The 18,018-nt window shown below is 52.5% G+C and overlaps 2 protein-coding genes across 9 annotated transcripts in view; both read right to left on the bottom strand.

The window, feature by feature from the left end:
- Window positions 1-11,180, bottom strand: part of VILL (villin like) — a 22,520-nt gene extending 11,340 nt beyond the window's left edge. For 2 of the 5 annotated variants that reach the window (XR_001880540.1, XM_017847392.1), the window contains exons 1-10: window positions 10,833-11,180; window positions 5,426-5,571; window positions 5,186-5,260; window positions 4,707-4,912; window positions 3,300-3,408; window positions 1,931-2,041; window positions 1,435-1,634; window positions 954-1,032; window positions 758-856; window positions 77-215 (exon numbers count right to left, since the gene is read on the bottom strand). Coding sequence is in view for 4 of the 5 variants with exons in the window: in XM_017847392.1 (XP_017702881.1) it covers window positions 77-215; window positions 758-856; window positions 954-1,032; window positions 1,435-1,634; window positions 1,931-2,041; window positions 3,300-3,408; window positions 4,707-4,912; window positions 5,186-5,260; window positions 5,426-5,485 (1,078 nt within the window). In the remaining variant the exon portion in view is untranslated. Of the gene's footprint in view, window positions 1-76; window positions 216-757; window positions 857-953; window positions 1,033-1,434; window positions 1,635-1,930; window positions 2,042-3,299; window positions 3,409-4,706; window positions 4,913-5,185; window positions 5,261-5,425; window positions 5,572-8,321; window positions 9,265-10,832 lie in introns of those variants that run through there. The other 3 variants (XM_017847394.1, XM_017847393.1, XM_017847395.1) reach the window with 3 other exon arrangements.
- A 3,490-nt stretch (window positions 11,181-14,670) lies between these two features.
- CTDSPL (CTD small phosphatase like) overlaps window positions 14,671-18,018 on the bottom strand; it is a 121,440-nt gene continuing 118,092 nt past the window's right edge. For all 4 annotated transcript variants that reach the window (XM_017847401.1, XM_017847404.1, XM_017847399.1 and 1 more), the window contains one exon: window positions 14,671-17,318. In XM_017847401.1, coding sequence (XP_017702890.1) covers window positions 17,252-17,318 — 67 coding nt within the window. In that variant the 3' untranslated portion in view covers window positions 14,671-17,251. The remainder of the gene's footprint in view (window positions 17,319-18,018) is intronic.

The following is an 18,018-nucleotide window of genomic DNA, read 5'->3' as shown; positions in this document are numbered from 1 at the left end:
CCCGCCGAGTTGCCGGTTCCTGCCAGGCCGCGCCCCCGCTAGTCCCGCCCCCGTCAGCCCCGCCCCGCCCGCTCACCCTTCCCGCCGAGCTTCTGGTTCCTGCTCCGCTTCTCAGACCAAGTCCGGAAGAGCTGCTTGAACGCGGCCGACTCGGCACCGTCGTTCAGCACCTCCACGTTGGTGTAGGTTGGGTAGCCCTTGGCCTGGATGAAGCCCTGGGGCAGAAGGCACCGTCAGTCCTGCGACCCGAGAGTCCACTGCTCCACTCCCGCCCCTGGGGACCTACAGCTCTGGGACAGCCGAGCTCCAAGAAGCGTTAATTAACCGAGCTCATGACCCACTTAACGAACTGACTGTGTCACCACCAACTTCTCTGAGGTCCCTGAGGGCAGGCAGGGTCCCCTTAGTCCAGGCCTCGGGCAGGACAGGCCATGTCAACCCTCATGGACCCCAGACAGAGCCCCGTCTCCTCCCCAGCCCCACCCTCAGAAAGCAGGGCCGCCCAGTCAGTAAGGCCCCACACCTGAAGGCAGGGCCACGTGCCCCTTTTATATATGGTTTCTCAGTGGCCACCTGGTCTTCAATCTCAGGGCTCCCAAGGCAGGGCTACCTCCCCTTTAAGACTCCAGCATAGGATTTCCCAACTCAAACTCCAGGGGAGGGCTGATTCCTCCCTTAGACCCCGGGGCAGCGCTGCGTCCCCACTCAGACAGCAGGACAGTGCTCTGTTCCTCTCAAACAGAGCCCCGGGGCTCACCACAGCCCGGCTGAAGGCAGCCTTTCTCTCCTGGAGGCTAGACATGCGTCCCTGCCACACATAGATCTTGAAGCCACCCTGGTCCAGGATGTAGACGTCCTGGGAGCAAGGGTGGGGCTGGTCAGTAGGTGGTCCAGACTGGGCTGGGGTTGTGGGTGGGGAAGGATGCGAATAGCTGGGGCCAGGACTTCCTCACCTCCTCCTGCAGCAGGTCCTGGGTCAGTGGGGGGGTCGCCAACTCCACGACCACCAAGTCTTTGCCCTTCTCATAGACACTGGGGGAACAGGAACCCAGGAGTGACCAGCCCAGCCCCTCCCTGACCTGGCTCCACTCCAGCCCCTCTTAGGACCCCACCCCAGCCCCTCAGAGACAGAAGGCATGGGGGCTGGAGCCCTGAGTTGTAGTCTTGACTTGACCGCAGCCTTGCTGTGGAGCTTTAGGCAGCTCCCTGACCCTAGCAGGGCACCACAGTCCCCCGTATGTACAATAGGTTTCTCAGCAAGGCAGCCGCACACCATGGAAGAGTACAGGCTGGGCCCATGGTCCATATGACATGTCCCAGAAACCCAGCAGCCTTTGCTGGAGGACTTTCTAGGGATGCCGTGTTATTGCAGTAGTGATGGACACGGAGTCCTGGACTGTCCCATCCACTCCTGCCCACCCCAAGGGTACTTACTGGTACAGGCGAACACTGGCCTTCTGCAGCTGGTTGATATCTTTGCTGGGTGTGGCGGCACGCAGGCTGCCCACCCTGCGGCCCAGCACAGCTTCCATGATCTGCATGAGGTCCGGGGCTTTGGCCTCATCATCCACCACACCAATCTGTGCACGACCACCACGTTCCCTGTCCCGGAGGCTGTAGGTCAAGGCCAGCCCCTGCGGGAGAGAACCTGGCAGTCAGGGTGTCACCAGTGTGCCCCCTCACAGCACAGCTTTCTCCTGTCACTGCTCAGCTCCCAGAGGCTGGTGGGGAGAAGGGCTGGTGTCCCCTCATCCTGGCATCCAGGGGGACACCAACAGTGCAGGGTCTGAACTCAGCTTGTAACTCGTAGATGTTTCTTGGATTGTAGCAGAGAGCCAAGCCCACCTCTTGGGGTGGCTGAAGGATGGGCACCTGGAGGACCATTCCCCCCCAAGCCCCGTACTCCCCAGTTCCTTGGGCAGACACTTACCCGAGCCTTCTCAGAAATGCTGGTCTTGGGCCCATTCCACTGGATCATCATCTTGCCTAGGTCCAGCAGGAAGATGTCACCCTTATTAAAGCTGTTCCAGGAGAGCTCCACCTGCCAGAGCCAGGAGGAGCAGGGAGGGAGACAGGGTGTCATACCACCAGCATCCGCTAGAGGGGAGCATAGCTGGGATGTGTCGCGTGTGCATGAAGCTGTATGCAACTGGGTGTACTAGGCATGTGTGACTGTAGATAATGCTGCATTTCACAGGGTGTACACGACTTATGACATTTCTCAGTGCATATCTGTTGCTGTACATGTGTACATGTACACATGTATACAGGTGGAGTGTATCTGTTTATCTTTTGTGTGTGTGCATATACACACGTATGTATGTGGGCACATCACATGTGAAGAAGTGTGTGTGCTCATGGTGACAGTGTATACGTATGGATGAAGAGTCTCCAAATGGACACACTTTTGAGAGTAAAAGGGAGTACTTTAGATAATTATGCCAGGATAATAGGAGAAACATGGGGCTTCATGGTGTCCCTGAATGACCAGAGATGTATGGTCACTGGGTCTGTGGGTGACATGCAGAGCCTATGTGGGATTGTCTGTGTGTCACAGGCTGCCTATACAGACTCACTTGCATACCTCAAGGGTTACCATTCACACTGTAGATGTTGTACACCTGAATGTTCATTACACCAAATTCTGGCCAGATGGCAGTAAAATGTTTTGTTCTAACAAAACCAGTACTTTCCTGTAATTTCCTGACAGATGGAAGAAAGGGACACTGTGTTCTGATTTGCACAAGGGCACTCAATGGACCAGAGGAGCACCTGGGGATAACAGTGGGAGACAGTGTGTGTGCATATGTGTGACAATGACAACGTGTGTGAGAGAGTGTGAGGTTAGGCACTCCCCAAGTTTTGCACCACCTCTCACTGTGTTGCTAACAAGGACCATTCACAGGTGCCGTATCGTCTGCCCCATCTGCCCAAGTTCTTTTTTTGGTTTTAGAGACAGGGTCGGGTCTTTCTCTGTCACCCAAGCTGCTGGAGTACAGTGGTGTCATCATGAATCACTCCTGGGCTCAGGTGATCCTGCTGCCTTAGCCTCCCAAGTAGCTGTGCCCAGGTTCTCAATACGTCCATGTGACAGATGCAGAAACATAAGGTCCGGGGAGCAGAGGCAGAAGTGGGGCTAGAAGCCTGGTGTCCTCTCCATTCTCTTCGTTCAAGACCATCTGGGAATGCTGACAGCTCCTTGTTCCCCACACCCCCAGCCAATTTCCAACTTCCTTATACCTCAGTACACCCAGTCTGAGCCGAGTCCAGAGGTCAAGAGGCTCCCCTGGCAGCCTCACCTCAGTGGCAGACACGTGCTTCCTCCCTTTGATGTGCAGCAGTCGCTGGATGTTGAAAAAGTTGGTCTCCACATGCTTGAGGTCAGACGCTAGGCCTCCCTTCCTGTAGCTGAGGAGGGAATAGCAGGAGGGTATATACTTTCTGTGTATGTGAGAACACAGTCTGCCATATGCACGAATGACTGCAGATGTGAGCACATGCACATACGTGCCTGCTTCATACATGCACGGGAGTCTGTGTGAACACATGTATGTATAAGTACATGGGTGCACCATAGGCATGATATGGCATTCGTTTCCACTGTTCCAGTGCACTTCCATGCACGTCATGTGGACACATACATATATGTGTACATGTAACCATACAATTTGGGGGCACAGTGTCCTAATTTGTTTATCCCTGCGCCCGTAAGGGCGAGGATGTAAGTCTAGATGGTGAGTACATGAAAATGGGCAACAGTATATATGTGTGTAGGTGAACATGGATATTCACACATGTCCATCTATAGGTGGACTTACATGGGGGTGGTGTTTCTGCATCTGTGCATATGCTTGTGTGCATGTGTTCATGTATATGCTATATGCATATATAGGTTCAACTGTATGAAATGGAAATGATCAAATAGCAGCAATTTCCTATACTGCCAAATATATTGCAAATGTTAATTTAAAACACCTGTGAAGCAATTTACAGCAAAAGACATATTCCCACCAGCACGGTAATATAAAAGTAAACTCAAAGCAACATTGGTGTCTGCTCCTAGGTATATACCAAGGGAAATGAAAACATTTGTCCACACGAAAACTTGTATACAAATGTTCATAGAAACACATTCATAGCAGCCAAAAAGTGGAAACAACCCAAATGTCCATTAAGTGATGAATGGATAAATAAAATGTAGTATATTCATAAAATGCAATATTACTTGGTAATAAAAAGAAGTCATAACACATGCTACAACATGGATAAACCCCGAAAACAGTGTGTTAAGCAAAAAGAGTCCGTCAGGGAAGACCACTTGTTGAATGATTCCATTTCTATGACATGCCTGGAAGAGGCAAATGTATAGACAAAGTAGATGAGTAGTTGCCTAGGGCAGGGGATGGGGGTGTTGGAGGGAAATGGGGAGTGATTGCAAAGGGGTATGGGACTTCTTTTTAGGGTGATGAAAATGTTCTAAAATTGATTGTGGTGATGGTTGCACACAACTGTTAAAAATCACTGACATGTATGTGTACTTTAAATGGGTGAATCGTATGGTGTATGAGTTGTATCTCAATAAAGTGTTACCTAACCCCTCCCGGCTTTCCCCATTCAGGGATGTGGACGATGGCCACCCTAAGACTGCCCCAGCCCAGGCACCGCCTCCACGGCTCCGTCCTGCCCCCGGCCGCCCCTGCACTCACATGATTCCCGAGCGGAAGTAGCTGCAGAAGCAGTCGGACTCGTGGGCCTGCGCCTCGCAGTGTAGCACGGTCTGGGCCCCCAGCTCCTCCTGTAGGCACTGCTGGAAGGCTGCCGCAGTGCCCTGCGCCTCCGCACCTGCCTGCTTCCCGACCCAGTAGTGCAGGTCGCTGGACGCCCCCTGCGTGGCCTTCGGGCTCTGGGGAACCTAGAGTCCGGGTGTTTGTGTATATGTGTTGCGGGGAAGGCGGAGGTGCGGGTGAAGAAGGGGAGGATGTACCAAGGGCCATGGGGCTTCCGCGGAGATCAGGAAGGGGGAGGGAAGGGCTAAGAAGCCTCAACGGTAACCGCCCCATTGTGGGATGTGATTCTCGGGCTCTCAACTTGCCGCTTCCCAGGGGCAGAGTTTATGTCTGTGCCACGGTCTCCCCAATGCTGGGCCATGTCACCCCTCTCAGACAGACTTCCCCAAGCGACTCACGTGGAGGATGACATAGCAGTGTTCCTCAAAAAAGTTCCCGTAAGCCCCCTCGGGTACCGGCACCATCTTCTGGTTCTGGGAGAGGAGAGTGCCCTGTAACAACTCAGGAGATCCCTACCCATGACACCCGCTAGGGTGGGGTGGAGGAGGACGCTCTGAGTTGGGGGCGGGAGAAGCCTGGTGTGGGAAACCCCACGCTCTTCCATGTCACCAACTCTCCTATCTGGTCGTGCCTCTCACCTCAGTGATCCATATGTGGAGGCCTCCCTGGATGGCTGGGAGGCCCTTGCTGATGTCCATCCTAGGCCAGGCAGGAATATGGGATGACACAAGGAACAAGAGCCAGAGTTCTCAGGTTGGAGACCAACGCCTGGCTACCTGTACAACTTCATTATAGAACATGACTTTTATTAGGAGGGCTCTGTAAACACACAAATGTCAGCACACAGACTATGAAGACTGACAGATTCTGCAGCAAGTGACAGGCTCAGTTGATATGAGTGGGTTGGGCAGATTAGGCATAAACACTTGACAATTTTTTTTTTCAGTTTTTTCGAGACAGGGTATTGCTCTGTCACCTAGCCTGCAGTGCATGATTCGAACACACTTCACTGCAACCTCCACCTTCTGGGTTCAAGTGATGCTCCTGCTTCAGTTGACAAATTCTTGAAACAGAGCTGAACTCTGTATAAACACAGGCTCTGCAAACAGCCACAGGCTCTGCAAATAGCGATTTAGCTTGCTTGAGTCTGTGCTGTGTGGTTCTGCGTGTGCAGAGGAGGGAGAGAGTGAGAGGGCAGTGAGTGACAGTGACATGGAATGAGAAGTACCTGGGGGAAGGAAGGGACCCTCACTTCTGTCGATTTTGTTATGTCTCGGCACTTCATACTCAATTACCTGAGGCTTCCCTGCACCACGCCTTCAGAAACCTGTGTGTGAGGTTTGGTCCAAAAGTCACTTCTTTCTGAATCTCTCACTCAGGGTGACCCTGGTGTGTTAGTCCTTCCCCCTCCCCCTCCACTCCCACTATGTCTTATCAATAGCAGGAACAGCCTTGGCTCCAGGCAGAACAAGGCAAGGGGACAGAGTTACAGAATCAGGCGTGGTACAATAGGTGGCATAGAGTGGCTCACATTCCTTACACCTTTGTTAGGGCCCTTGGTTTGGCCCTGGTGAGTTCACAGTACACTGTGGCAACACCCAACAGGTAGCCAAGGAAATGTGGTGGGAGCGGAGGAGGCTGTGGGGCAGCAGGGGCAGAGTGGGCGGTCCTTCTAGGGGGTTAGAGCTGGGTTTAGCTCACAGCTCCTCCCGCACCCTGTGGAAACCATAGGATGGTTGTTGGCTGCTGTCTCCCTCACCAGAGCATCAGATTCCTGAAGGCAGGGGTTTGTCCTCTTGTTTACTGTGGGATCCCAGCTGCCTGGCCCCCAGCAGGTACTCGGTAAGTAGTTGTTGAATGAGTGAAGCGTGCTGTCCTATGACAGGACTGAGTGAAAGTGAATGGAGAAGGGAGCCGTCCCACACCCTAACTGCCCCAGGATCTGTTGCCACAATTGATGGCCTATTGGTGTGACAATGACATGAGTGACAGGCAGACATAGTGACCATGAAAAGGTGATCTCAAGCAACAGAAAACGTGAGGACGTTGGGTGGCAAGCAGGATGACATGCAATGGTGGCCATGTAGGACACTGAGTAACAGGCAGAAATAGTAACCAGTGACAATTACCAGAGGCCCAGGCAGGCAGTGACCAGAGGTGCAGACAGAAACTGTGAGCTGTACGTAGCTCATGGAAGAGTGCAACTCGGTGACAGAGTGTCAGAAAGACTACTGGATGGCCTCAGAACAGTGGCAACCAGGGCCCATGGGGGACAGGAAAGTCAAACTGGCAGCCAGAATGTTGGGACTCAGCTGATGTCACTGGGAGGGGCAGCATCGCCCCCAGGGGGCCAGGAGCCTGTCTGATATCCAGCCCCAGCCTGTGGAGCCAGACCCTCAGCCAGGAGGGCTGAGGTCCCACTCCCATGGCATCTGTGTTCACTCTCTTCCACCTGGGCTTCAATGGGGAATGGGTGCTCAAAGATCGGGGGCCTCCTACCTCTCCACAGTGCCGCCTCCAGCCTTCCAAGCCCTCCTGCCCTCTTTCCTCTGGGGAACTCCCCACAGTGCCCCCTCCAGCCTCCCAAACCCTTCTGCCCTCTTTCCTCTGGGGAACTCCCTTTCACCACCTTCCCAAGTGGGAACCCTCCTACCCCTGGTCCTCTCCTTCCTCCTGGAAGCCCCTCCTTCTCTTCCCTGGGGGTGCGCTTCCTCCACCCAGGGCTCCTTTCTCTTCCAGATGCCCAGTTCCTTCTCTGGTTTCCCTTTCTCTCCCCATGCCCCACGCCTCCCCTTTTCCAAGATTTCCCTCTGTCCCTGCCTGGTGCCCCTGCCTCTGCCTGGCTCTTCCTTCTCCCTGTTGGTTTCCCCTCTCCCCTGGGATCCTTCCCTTTTTCTCCTATTTTTCCTTCCCAGGCACTTCCTCCTTTCCTGGTTCCCTGTTTTCCCCTACACCCTTTCCTGTCTCCCTCCCCGCCCTCCCTACCCAGGTCTTCCCTTCTCTTCCCCGGGTTCCCCTGTCTTTCCCGGGGCACTCCCTACCCCCTTCACACACACCCTCTTCTCTCTTCCTGCCCCTCATGTCCCTGGGTGCCTCCACTCTCCTAGCTCTCTCCCTCCTCCAGTGCCTCTTTCTCTCCCTACAGGAGCCCTTCCTTCCTTTGTGGGTACCGTTGAAGGGAGCCAGAGATTACCTTGCCCAACTTCCAGGGAGCAGGGAGTGGTGCCGCCCTCTAGAATGAGGGGAAAGGATGGGGCCAGGGTTGGGGGCAGGCACACTCAGTCTGTGGGCCACAGACCTCCCTGCCCTTCTACAAAATCTGCCACTTTCTTCTCCTTGGGCTGCCTGCCACAGTTGCCCTGCCCCATCAGTGTTTTCACCTGCTGGGCTGCTGCTGCCTCCCAATTCTGCCGCCAAAGCTCTGTGGCCCTGAGCCCTGCAACCCTGTGCTCTATGCCCTTGAGTTGAATAGCCCACTCTCTGCCCTACTGGTTCCCTGGAACCCCCCCACACACACACCCTGCCCAGGCCTACCTGCTGGAAACTGCTCCCGCGCCTTCACCCTGCCTGTGAGCAGTGCTGGGCCTGGCACAGGGCCAGTCTCTGCCTCCCAACTCCTGGCCCTTGCCACTGTAACTGAATCCCAGCTCCTGCCCTGCAGGACACACCCCACCACACAGCACTCAGCGGGCTGGGCATTCACTTAGTTAGTCAGTCAACAAATATTGAGCAAGCCATCTGGGGGCCAGCGCCCTCCCCAGGGCTATGGCTAAGTCTCCCAAGTCTCACTGCCTGGGTACCAGTGGCCAGAGAGAGCAGGGGATGGAGGCCTGGACTGGGCTAAGTGGTGAAGTGTGGAAGATACTGGAATTTCCTTCTCTGGAGTACTAGATGGGCCCCTGATCCCTCACCCAGGGTGGTGGGCTCCCCCTGGACCAAGAGGGCCAGGCCACTCCAGCAAACTTTAGGAGGAAGTAGGACTGAGGGTGGGGGCTGTGGGATTAGGCTCTGTAGGACCCAGCTCACTTCAGGAAGGGAAGGTGGCCAGGGCTCCCTCTAGATATTTCTGCTGTCCCTACCCAAATGTGAGCTCACTGCCTGGCACAGCCCTCCTCAGGGAACCCCGCTACCCATCATGGGAGAGGCCAGTCCAGCTCTTGCAGCAGACACCTCTCGCTCACCTCAGCTGCCACCCACTGCCACTCTCTGTCTCTCACTGTGGGGTGGAGGGGCTGCAAATAGAGCCTTCCAGAAACTCCAGGGGCACAACCTCCTCTTGGCAGCTTAGGGCAAGGCCTCAGTCCGAGCCAAGGCCCAGCCAGCATGGGCTGTCCCATCAAAGCCACGCTGCTAAAGCCTGCCCACTGCCCACTGCCCAAGACCCTCTCCCTGTGCTGTCTTCACCCCACAAAGGTCTCTGTCACAGGGGTCCGAGGATTTGGGGACTCGGGGCAGTCTGTGCCCAGCAGGACCTATAGCTAGTGTGTGACTGTGTTTAATAGACACAATGCAGGGTCCCTGTGTGTGAAGGGATGCCTGTGTCACAGGCACTTGGTCTGTCCCCATGTGTGCCATTGCCTGTCTGATGTCATATATGTGCCTGTGTCCTGGCATGCCTGTCTAATCCCCACTTGGGACAGGGACCCTGTGTGTGACAGTGGCAGTGTATCCGCCGCAGCTGTGCATACCTTTTTCCCTGTCTCCTTTTGTCCCGGTGCCCAGGAAGACTCTGTGTCCTCATTTCTTCCCACTGACTCTTCCCCCATCTCCCCTCAGCCCACCCACTCTGTTGGTCTTGGTTCTTGAATTCCCTGGTAATGGCTCTTTCCTAAGTCACCAATGTCCACTCTCATCCAAGCGGCAGTCGGTTCAGTCACCATTGTTCCTTCCCTCTTACTCCACCCATCTCCCTCAGTCCTCTAAATGGCAGCAGGTGCAGAGCTCGGGCCTTCACTCCTGTTTGTTTTCTAGTTACCTTCCCAGTTCCAGTCTGAAGGATGCAAATACCATGGAAACACAAGCGTCTCCCTGACCCAACTCCCCTGAACTTGCCCCAGCCTAGGTCTCCATCTTCCATCTGGTCATATCTCTCCCGGCACGTTTGGCCTCACACTTAACATTGCCTCAGGCCCCTCCCAGATCTACCCTTTCTGAGCCCCAGGAACATGTTCATCGTGAACATCCAGTGGGTGCTTAGGCCCCAAACCTGCAGTTGCCTTAGTTTCTCTCTCCCCCAAGCCACTGGCCAGTCTGCGGCTGGTTCATGGTGGATCCTGGCTCTGGCCCTCCCTCTCATGCCTCCTGCGTGCTCCGGAGCCAGCCTCCCTCTGTGTCTCTGGGTCTGCCTGGCCACTGCGGCCATCCTCCCACAGTATCCAGAGGGATCTTTTTTCCTAAGATTTAAAAAATTGTGGTAAAATATAAAAAATCTTTTTTTCACAAGATGTAAAAAATTGTAGTAAGATATACTTAAAATTTACCATTGCATCCCCTTTTTATTTATTTATTTGAGACGGAGTTTCGCTTTTGTTGCCCAGGCTGGAGTTGCAATGGCGCAATCTTGGCTCACTGCAGCCTCCGCCTCCTGGGTTCAAGTGATTCTCCTGCCTCAGCCCCCTGAGAAGTTGGGATTACAGGTATGCACCACCACATCCGGCTAATTTTGTATTTTTAGTAGAGACGGGGTTTCACTATGTTGGTCAGGCTGGTGGTGAACTCCTGACCTCCAGTGATCCACCCACCTCAGCCTCCCAAAGTGTTGAGATGACAGGCATGAGCCACAACGCCCGACGTGTATCCACTTTTAAGTATATGGTTCTGTGGTGTGAAGGACACTCATATTGTTGTGCAACCGCTGCCACTATTTCCAGAATTCTTTCATCTTACAAAACTGAAACCCTGCACTCATTAAACAGAGACTCCCCATTGCCCCCAGCCCCTTGCAACCACCATTCTATTTTCTGTCTATGATTTTCACTAACTAGAGGGAAAATTTAACCTCAGAATTTAACCATAAACCCGCTCACACCATCCCCCTCTCCAAACCTTCCAGTGGCTTCCACTAAAACTGGGATGAAATTCTCAATGGCCGTTCCCAGCTGCCTCTCCCATCACTCTTCGAATGGCTCACTGCGTTCTGGCAATATGATTCCTCGTGTCCCTTGAAGACGCCCAGGTCGTTGTCTGCAGACCTTTGCACTGCAGTCTTCTCTGCCTGGAAGTCCCACTCTGTATCTTCCCGTAGCTGCTCCTTTACTGCATTTAGGCCCCAGCCAAAATGGCAGCCCTGCAGAGGGCCCTTCCTGCCCTCCTTAGCCACAGCAGTCTCCCTCCTCAGACATCACCACTTTCCTCATCATGGTGCTCCAAGAAGCTGGTCTTGCTAAGTGGGATCTTTGGTTAGTCTCTGTGTCCCAGCTGGACTGTGAGTCACTGTGGGCGGGGCCTTGCTCACGTCCACCTGTGTGTAGAATGGTGCCCGGCATACTGCAGTTGCTTAATAAAATGTTTGCTGACATGTTTCTGTGGCCTGCACCTGACCCAGTGTGTGTGTGTGTGTGTATGTATGTATGTGTGTCTGGATCCTTTACTGGGCTCAGTCCTCCTCCTCTGAGAAGCTGAGGGGGTGACTCCTCTCCACTTTGGTTGTGGGCCAGATACCCCAGCTGGCACAATCCAGTGTCAGCAGCTTAGTGGGGGGCACGAGAACTTCTCCAAGGCCTCACCCCTCAGAATTGTCTCGGTGTCTGCAAACCAGAAGATGTCACCTGGGCAGAACTGCCCTGTCCAGAACCACCTACTCTGTAACCTGTGATCCCAGGCCCAGGAGAGATGGCAGTCTGGCCTTAGAACCTGTCCTCAGGCCACGATGAGCAGCACTGCCTTGAGTCTGGCCTGGGCAGCCTCCGGCTCATGGCTGTCACACCCCAGACACACAGAGGGGAAACTGAGGCCCAGGGCAGGCTCACAGGCAGCCAGGTGCTACAAGAATGGGAGGGTGGGATGCCTAGCCTTTCCCTCCCTCCTCCCCCTAGCAGGAAAGGGGTCCCACCACCCCACCCCCATCCCTACCTCCGCCCCTCTTCAAGGGGGCCTGCCGGGAGTAAAAAGGGCCCTGAGCAGAGTTTGCCTTGCTAGCAAAGCCCTGCCCTCTTCCTGCCCCAGCCCCCCTTAATCTACCACCTCCTCACTCAGCAAGTTTCCAGGGCTTGGGGCCTACTTTGTTCCTGCCTGGCTTGTCTCCAAGGCCCAGCCCGCTCCATGTCAATATTGACCCAGGTGAAGGAGTGGCCCCAAGCTAAGTCCAGGCTCCGCCCTGGTTTCTCTGGGCTCAGGCATCCTCTCCCAGGCTTCATCCCCCAGGCGTTCTCCAGTCTCTCCCAGGCAGGTGCAGAATGTTGCCTCTGTGGAGTCTGGGCTCTGTAAGGAGCGTCCCTCCCTGAGGGCAGACAGAGAAGTGAGGACTGGAGCCCACTGCTGGAGATGCCCTGGCTCCTCATGCTGGAGGGGAGCAGCCATGGGCCGGCGTGTGTCCCCACATCTGGTGGTCCCGCCTTGGGCTGTAGGATGTGGAAGGAGCTGTGGCAGTGGTCACTGGGGCTTGCATAGGCTGGAAGTGACTCCTCCCAAGGACACCACAGGAACCGCTGGGTGAGAGGACAGACCAAACACCAACCCTGGACCCCTGCAAACAGGTGTCACTGCCTTGCCCACTGTGGTCCTGCTCAGCAGCACGCCCACCCATTAGGACCCAGCTTGGGTCAGGAAAGACCCTGGCCTGTTGGAAGGGTGGTGGTGCAAGGCTGGGGTCCGTGCCTAGTGGCAGTGTGACCCTTCCAATGTGCAGTGTGGGGCTCCACTCTGCTCCCCACCTGTGTGAAAGCAGGTGCTGTCAGCCAGGCTGGGGTCTTATCAGGCCTCCCTCCTCACTCCTGCCTTGGGAAAGGCTCCCAGTGCCCAGGTGGGCTTTTCTCTATACTTTTCTGGATTTTCCAAGTTTTTGGCAATGAACATGTATATGGCTGATCTTTCAGGTAAAGCAACATGTCATTTTCCGCAAAGCTCTGGCCACAGCTCCTTTGCCACACCTGGGCATCAGGCCTGGAACAGTTTTGGAGGACTTGCCTTTCCTCTGTAGCCAGTCAGAGCAGGGGGTCTCAGCCCTGGCTGCCCTTTCCAGTCTTCTTGACACTTAAAAACATGGTGCAGGTCCCCATCTGCTGAGATCGGAAATGGTCTGGGGTGGACTTGAGGGATGTATGTTCGAGACCCCTCAGGTAATTCTAGTGTACAGCTGCAGCCAGAGCTGAGAACCACTACGCCAGGAGAGGGAGCTATAATAGAGGCTTGGGGTGGAAAGCTCTGGGGCCATGTCCTCCTCCCGATGGCCTCTGTTCTCAGAGGTCAGGCTGGTGGCCATGCCAGTTGGTGGCTCTGGGCCTTGAACAGCCTGCTGACCCATGGCCAACCCTGGCACAGATTTATCGTGCAAGCATTCCGGTTACTCCACAACTCGGCCACAAGCCCTCAATGCACTCATCCATAAGCTCAACAGAATGTTCATCAGCTGATGTGCCACTGTTCCCAGACTGACTTTTCCCAGCCACTCCTTCCCACCCTCCTGAGCTTCCTGCCCATTCCTTGGTCGTGTAACACACACAGATGACATGTGCTCAAACTAGAAAACACGGAAGGCATATCTCAGCATGTCTAAGTCCCCAAATAAGTGCCCTCTTGACGCCCCATGTGTCCTTCCCACCTATTTCAGAGATCGGTGGACACTCATGAGGATACCTCAGCCTCAGGCACTGCCACAATTCTCAGCCTTTTATCTGTTTGCCTATTTGCAAAGGTGTGAAGCAGTGGGGTACAGGGTTGATGCCAGAGAAAGTGAGAGGGACAGAGAGGGCTGGGGAGCAGAATGAAGGACACAGCCTAGGAGTCTGGAACCAGGGGAGGAAGCTGTGGTGACTTCTCTCTGGCTGGCTAGCTGCTCCACTGTGACGACAAGGAACCTAGAAGCACGGGACAGGCTTAGCTGTGGGGTATTTGGGGTTTTGTCTCTGGGTAAATATTAGGTCTCCTGGGCTGATACACATACTGTGTCCTGAGTTATTTGGGATGAATATATGTGCCTGGTAGAATCCTGTATCTTGTGATAGAGCAGACTGCAGAGCTTTGTCTCACTGGCGTGTTTTCTCATCCACAAAATGGGGATAAGACCTACCTTATGAAATTGACACTGGTACTATCTGAATCAGATATCATTATGAACAGAAAGAGTCCTGAGAGTGGCGAAGCCATGTCCAAGACCCTGCCAGGAGTCCCTAGCAGAGGAGGACTCACTGCCTCTCTCACCTGCATGTACAGAGGGACTGGGGTCAGGACACTGGTGACAGAATGTCTCATTGCAAGAAACTGCCTGGGACATCCTGACTCCTCTTCCGACTCCTTGCCATGCTTCATCTGGCAATCATCTCAGTCACTGTGCCCATGGGGATGGGGATGGGTTTAGGCACCACATATAATGTCTGTGGCTCTTATGGAATGGGAGGTCCCAGTTCTCTCAGGCTGAATTTTCAAGTCTGCTGGGAGGGCTGGAATCCTTGTGGGAGGACAGTGAGCCATACCGCTTCTGAAGAGAGGAAGCCAGGAGGCTGAACATCAGTCACCCTTGGAGTGACAGGCAATTTGGGTGGGATGGAGGAGCTAGAAGATCAGTCTGTGGCTCCTGGAGTGCTGCAGCCTGACTCCCGTCCAACCCTGTTCCCCAGAAGTGGGGATAGCAGGAGACCCAAGGTGATGGCATGAGGCTGCGCAGGAGGTGGGGAAGGGAGGGAGGAGAGGCGCTGCTGGTAGAAAAGCAGTCCATCCACAAGAGAGCGCAGTTTCACATGTTTATTTTTGGCAGGAAAGAAATCATTGCAAACCTTTTGATTGACAATACTCGCCCCTGGAAACATGCACATTCCACATGTAGCATTTCCCAAGTAATGCTGGATTGTTTATAACATTCAAATATCCAACAGATATCCATGACTACCCAGACACCAGCATCTCCACTACCTGGGGTGGGGGAGGGTGTGTCAGTCTGCAAAGAAGCTCCTGGGAGAATGGAATAGGAACAGACATGATCAAATTTACAGTACAGTAGGAACAGAGGCAGCCAGTCAATTATGAACAGTTAACTGCAAGTACGTCAAGCCATCCACTCTTCTCAAACCCTGGCATGCCAACTGTCCAGCACAGCACCTTTAAGAGCAGAGGCACAAACGTAGGAGTGTTTGACCATAGGGCTGTGTGGTTCTGGATTTTTTATTAGAAAGCCATCTTTAAAAATACAGGGTTGTAAAATGTTGCCAGGTTATAGACTTAACGAATTTTTTTTTTTTTTAAACACCAAAAATTCAAATGCTGCAACCATGACAAGTCAGCATCATTAGGGCATCCTCGTGTCCCCAGAGACATCTCATCAAAATTGCACCACGTCAAAGGACCTTCCTCACCATCAACTGTGGCAGGTGGCATTCCTTTTTCAGTATGCAAATGCATTACTTACAAACAGCTAATGCATGGAACCACAGACCAACACACAGGATTCCAGAACAAATGGAAGACAGAGCATTAACAACATTGGGAGTGCCCGTGCACTTCCACCAGAGGCCTGGCCAGAGAAGTCATAACATCATAGTGGGCTGGAGTCCACAAACCCAAGGTGTCCTGTCCCAGAGCTTAATGTCAAAAATACTTCTCCAGAAGACTAGTTTTAAACCTGGTACAGAAAGAACCATGGAAACTCAGGAGGTCAGGGTTCTCTTTTGACTAAAGAGTTGGGGGTATTTTGGTAACATGGGAAGTATATGGCACAGAGAAGTGGCTAACAGGTTTCATTAGGTTTCAAAGCCCACAATTTAATAAATGGTAATAATTAAAAACAATACCCGTATTTACCTTAAAAAACATAAACCCCAAACATTCATCTCATTTCTTGGCCTTATGCTAGAATTCTATTGCTTCATTTACATGTAGATGATAAAAAATATATATAGATATAGATATAGATATTTTGATTATATACATAAAGCAGGTTCAAGGGTTAAAATAAAAACAGAATTTTGGAGTGTGATCAAATAAGGTGCACAGATTCCAGAACCCTCAGAGGGCCTGCTGGCCCTCCCAAGACATTCTGTGTCTGTGGTAGCAGGAGCTGGGCCCCGTCCCTAACAGCTCTGCACTGGCTTAGTGCAACGGTGCTCACAGTTTCAGGAACTACTAGGTGAAGTGTCTGGCTCAAGCCTGCCAAGTGTCTTCACTCCATCATCAGAAGTGGAGCACTATTCCTAGGTTCGATTCCCCTGCAATATTTTACGATTTCCATCCTCTTTGCCCCCTCTTCCAAATAAGGCCCTGTGATGCCAACGAAGGGGGCATGGTTGAGGGTCTAAGGCTCTCATTAGGGCCTAATTCTGTGTGGATATCAACACATGACAGACACTTGACTGCAACATTCAAGACATTTAAGGCAGTGGGTTCATTTAATGACTATTTTTCCAAATAATAAAGGTTTGTGGCATGGGCAGCTCTACCACGTAACTGTCATTATCTGTGGTAATACCTAGCAAGGAGCTGTTCTATTTGAATTGGCAAGTGGATTACTGGGTTTGGAACACTCAGAATGCTGGGAGACCTGTTTATCCCCGAATACTTACTTCCCTTCTGAATATTCACACAGTAGTCCACAGACAAAAAGTGCTGTTGGGAGGACGTAATTGGCAGCTGGCTTCATTACTTTGTGAATGAAAACAAAGCAAAGATATTTTACTTTGACCCCCGATTTCCAGTCTTGTTAATGCCAGTCACTCCCGCCAGAATGCTGGCTGAAGACCAACCCACAGAGGACTAAGGCAATGGTGCCAACATGAAAGGGTCCTTTTAAATTGTTTTTAAGAGCAATACTTTACAGACTGTCTTGTTGTCAAACAAGGAACATGGCACTGCTTAAACACCAAACTGGGAAAGGTTGCAGAGAGCCTGGGCTCTCCCTGCGGGGAGGCAGGCTTTCCTCTCCCCGGTTTGGGGCATTGAGTCCCACATCTAGACAGGCTTCCCCAACCCTTGGCTCAGAAATAGGCTGTGCTTCAAAGGAGAAGACCAAGAGATGGACTTGGGCCACATCAGCTTGGTGGCTGGTTGAGGCCACAGGTTCTCAAGAGAGAACAGTCAGCTTATTTATCAAACAGGATCTGTTACTGACTGCAGTTTAAAATCCATGCCACACCTAAGTGGTGCTTTGGCCCTTTTGCCTTTGTACCCTTCAGTGGCCAATGCCAGGAAAGGGTTACAGGTGGTGGAGGCTGCAATGGGGTGGGACACCTCTGTTTTTGACCCTGTCCGAGTTTGTAGCTTAGCAGTGAGCATATTCTGAGCATAGGCACAGTGGCAAAGAACAGTGTAACAGCCGCTGGTCAATTCCATTTGGTGGCAGCGCGGTAGCAGCAAGGAAAATTCCCAAACAGCTCCATGTGTATCCAGCTTTTGGAAAGGAAAGATTTAAAAATCAATAAACAGATTTCTTTTATATCCAAAGGTTTTAGGGTTTCTTGTAACTGCTCTACCCCAAACAATAACAACAAAAAACACAAATGTATGGCAGTAGTGTGAGAGAAGGGACAGGATGTCACTTTTCAAGGGGAAAATGTGACCTCAAGACAAACTTGTCACCATCAGAAATAATAATATAAAAGAATCTATTGTTTCCTAAAGTGTTGAGCTACACAATTGCAGATACATTCCAAACTGGGTCAAAAATGAGTGGAGACAATGACATAGTCATGAAATCCTCCTATCAGGAGCCTGACCCTGCAGCATGCCACAGGTTGTCAGAGCAAAGTCACACCTGTTGGGGGACAGGCTCCTGTGACTCACTCCCCTCCCTCAGCACCCCCCGCCACACACACACACACTACCAGGTTCTAGAAAATTGTCATGTTCATCTTCTTATAGTATCTAAGACAATAAAAGACTAAACATGTCTGGAAATATGTTGTGTAGAAAAATTAACTCTCAGCTTAAAATAACATTCAAAAGGCACTTCATCCTGTAGGAAAGAGATTCTGAGTTGGGTCAGCTGCTCCGAGCTGGGATAGAAGGGGACAGGTGGTCTGCTTGGAAGGGAGGACAGTTGAAAGGAAGTCTGATAGAGATCAAGCTTTTTTTTTTTTTTTTTTTTTTT

The sequence above is a fragment of the Rhinopithecus bieti genome, unplaced genomic scaffold (assembly GCF_001698545.2).
Source record: "Rhinopithecus bieti isolate Rb0 unplaced genomic scaffold, ASM169854v2 scaffold_30015, whole genome shotgun sequence".
NCBI lineage: Eukaryota > Metazoa > Chordata > Mammalia > Primates > Cercopithecidae > Rhinopithecus > Rhinopithecus bieti.
The sequence above is the reverse complement of the archived record's forward strand: the minus strand, read 5'-3'. Positions and strand labels throughout refer to the sequence as shown.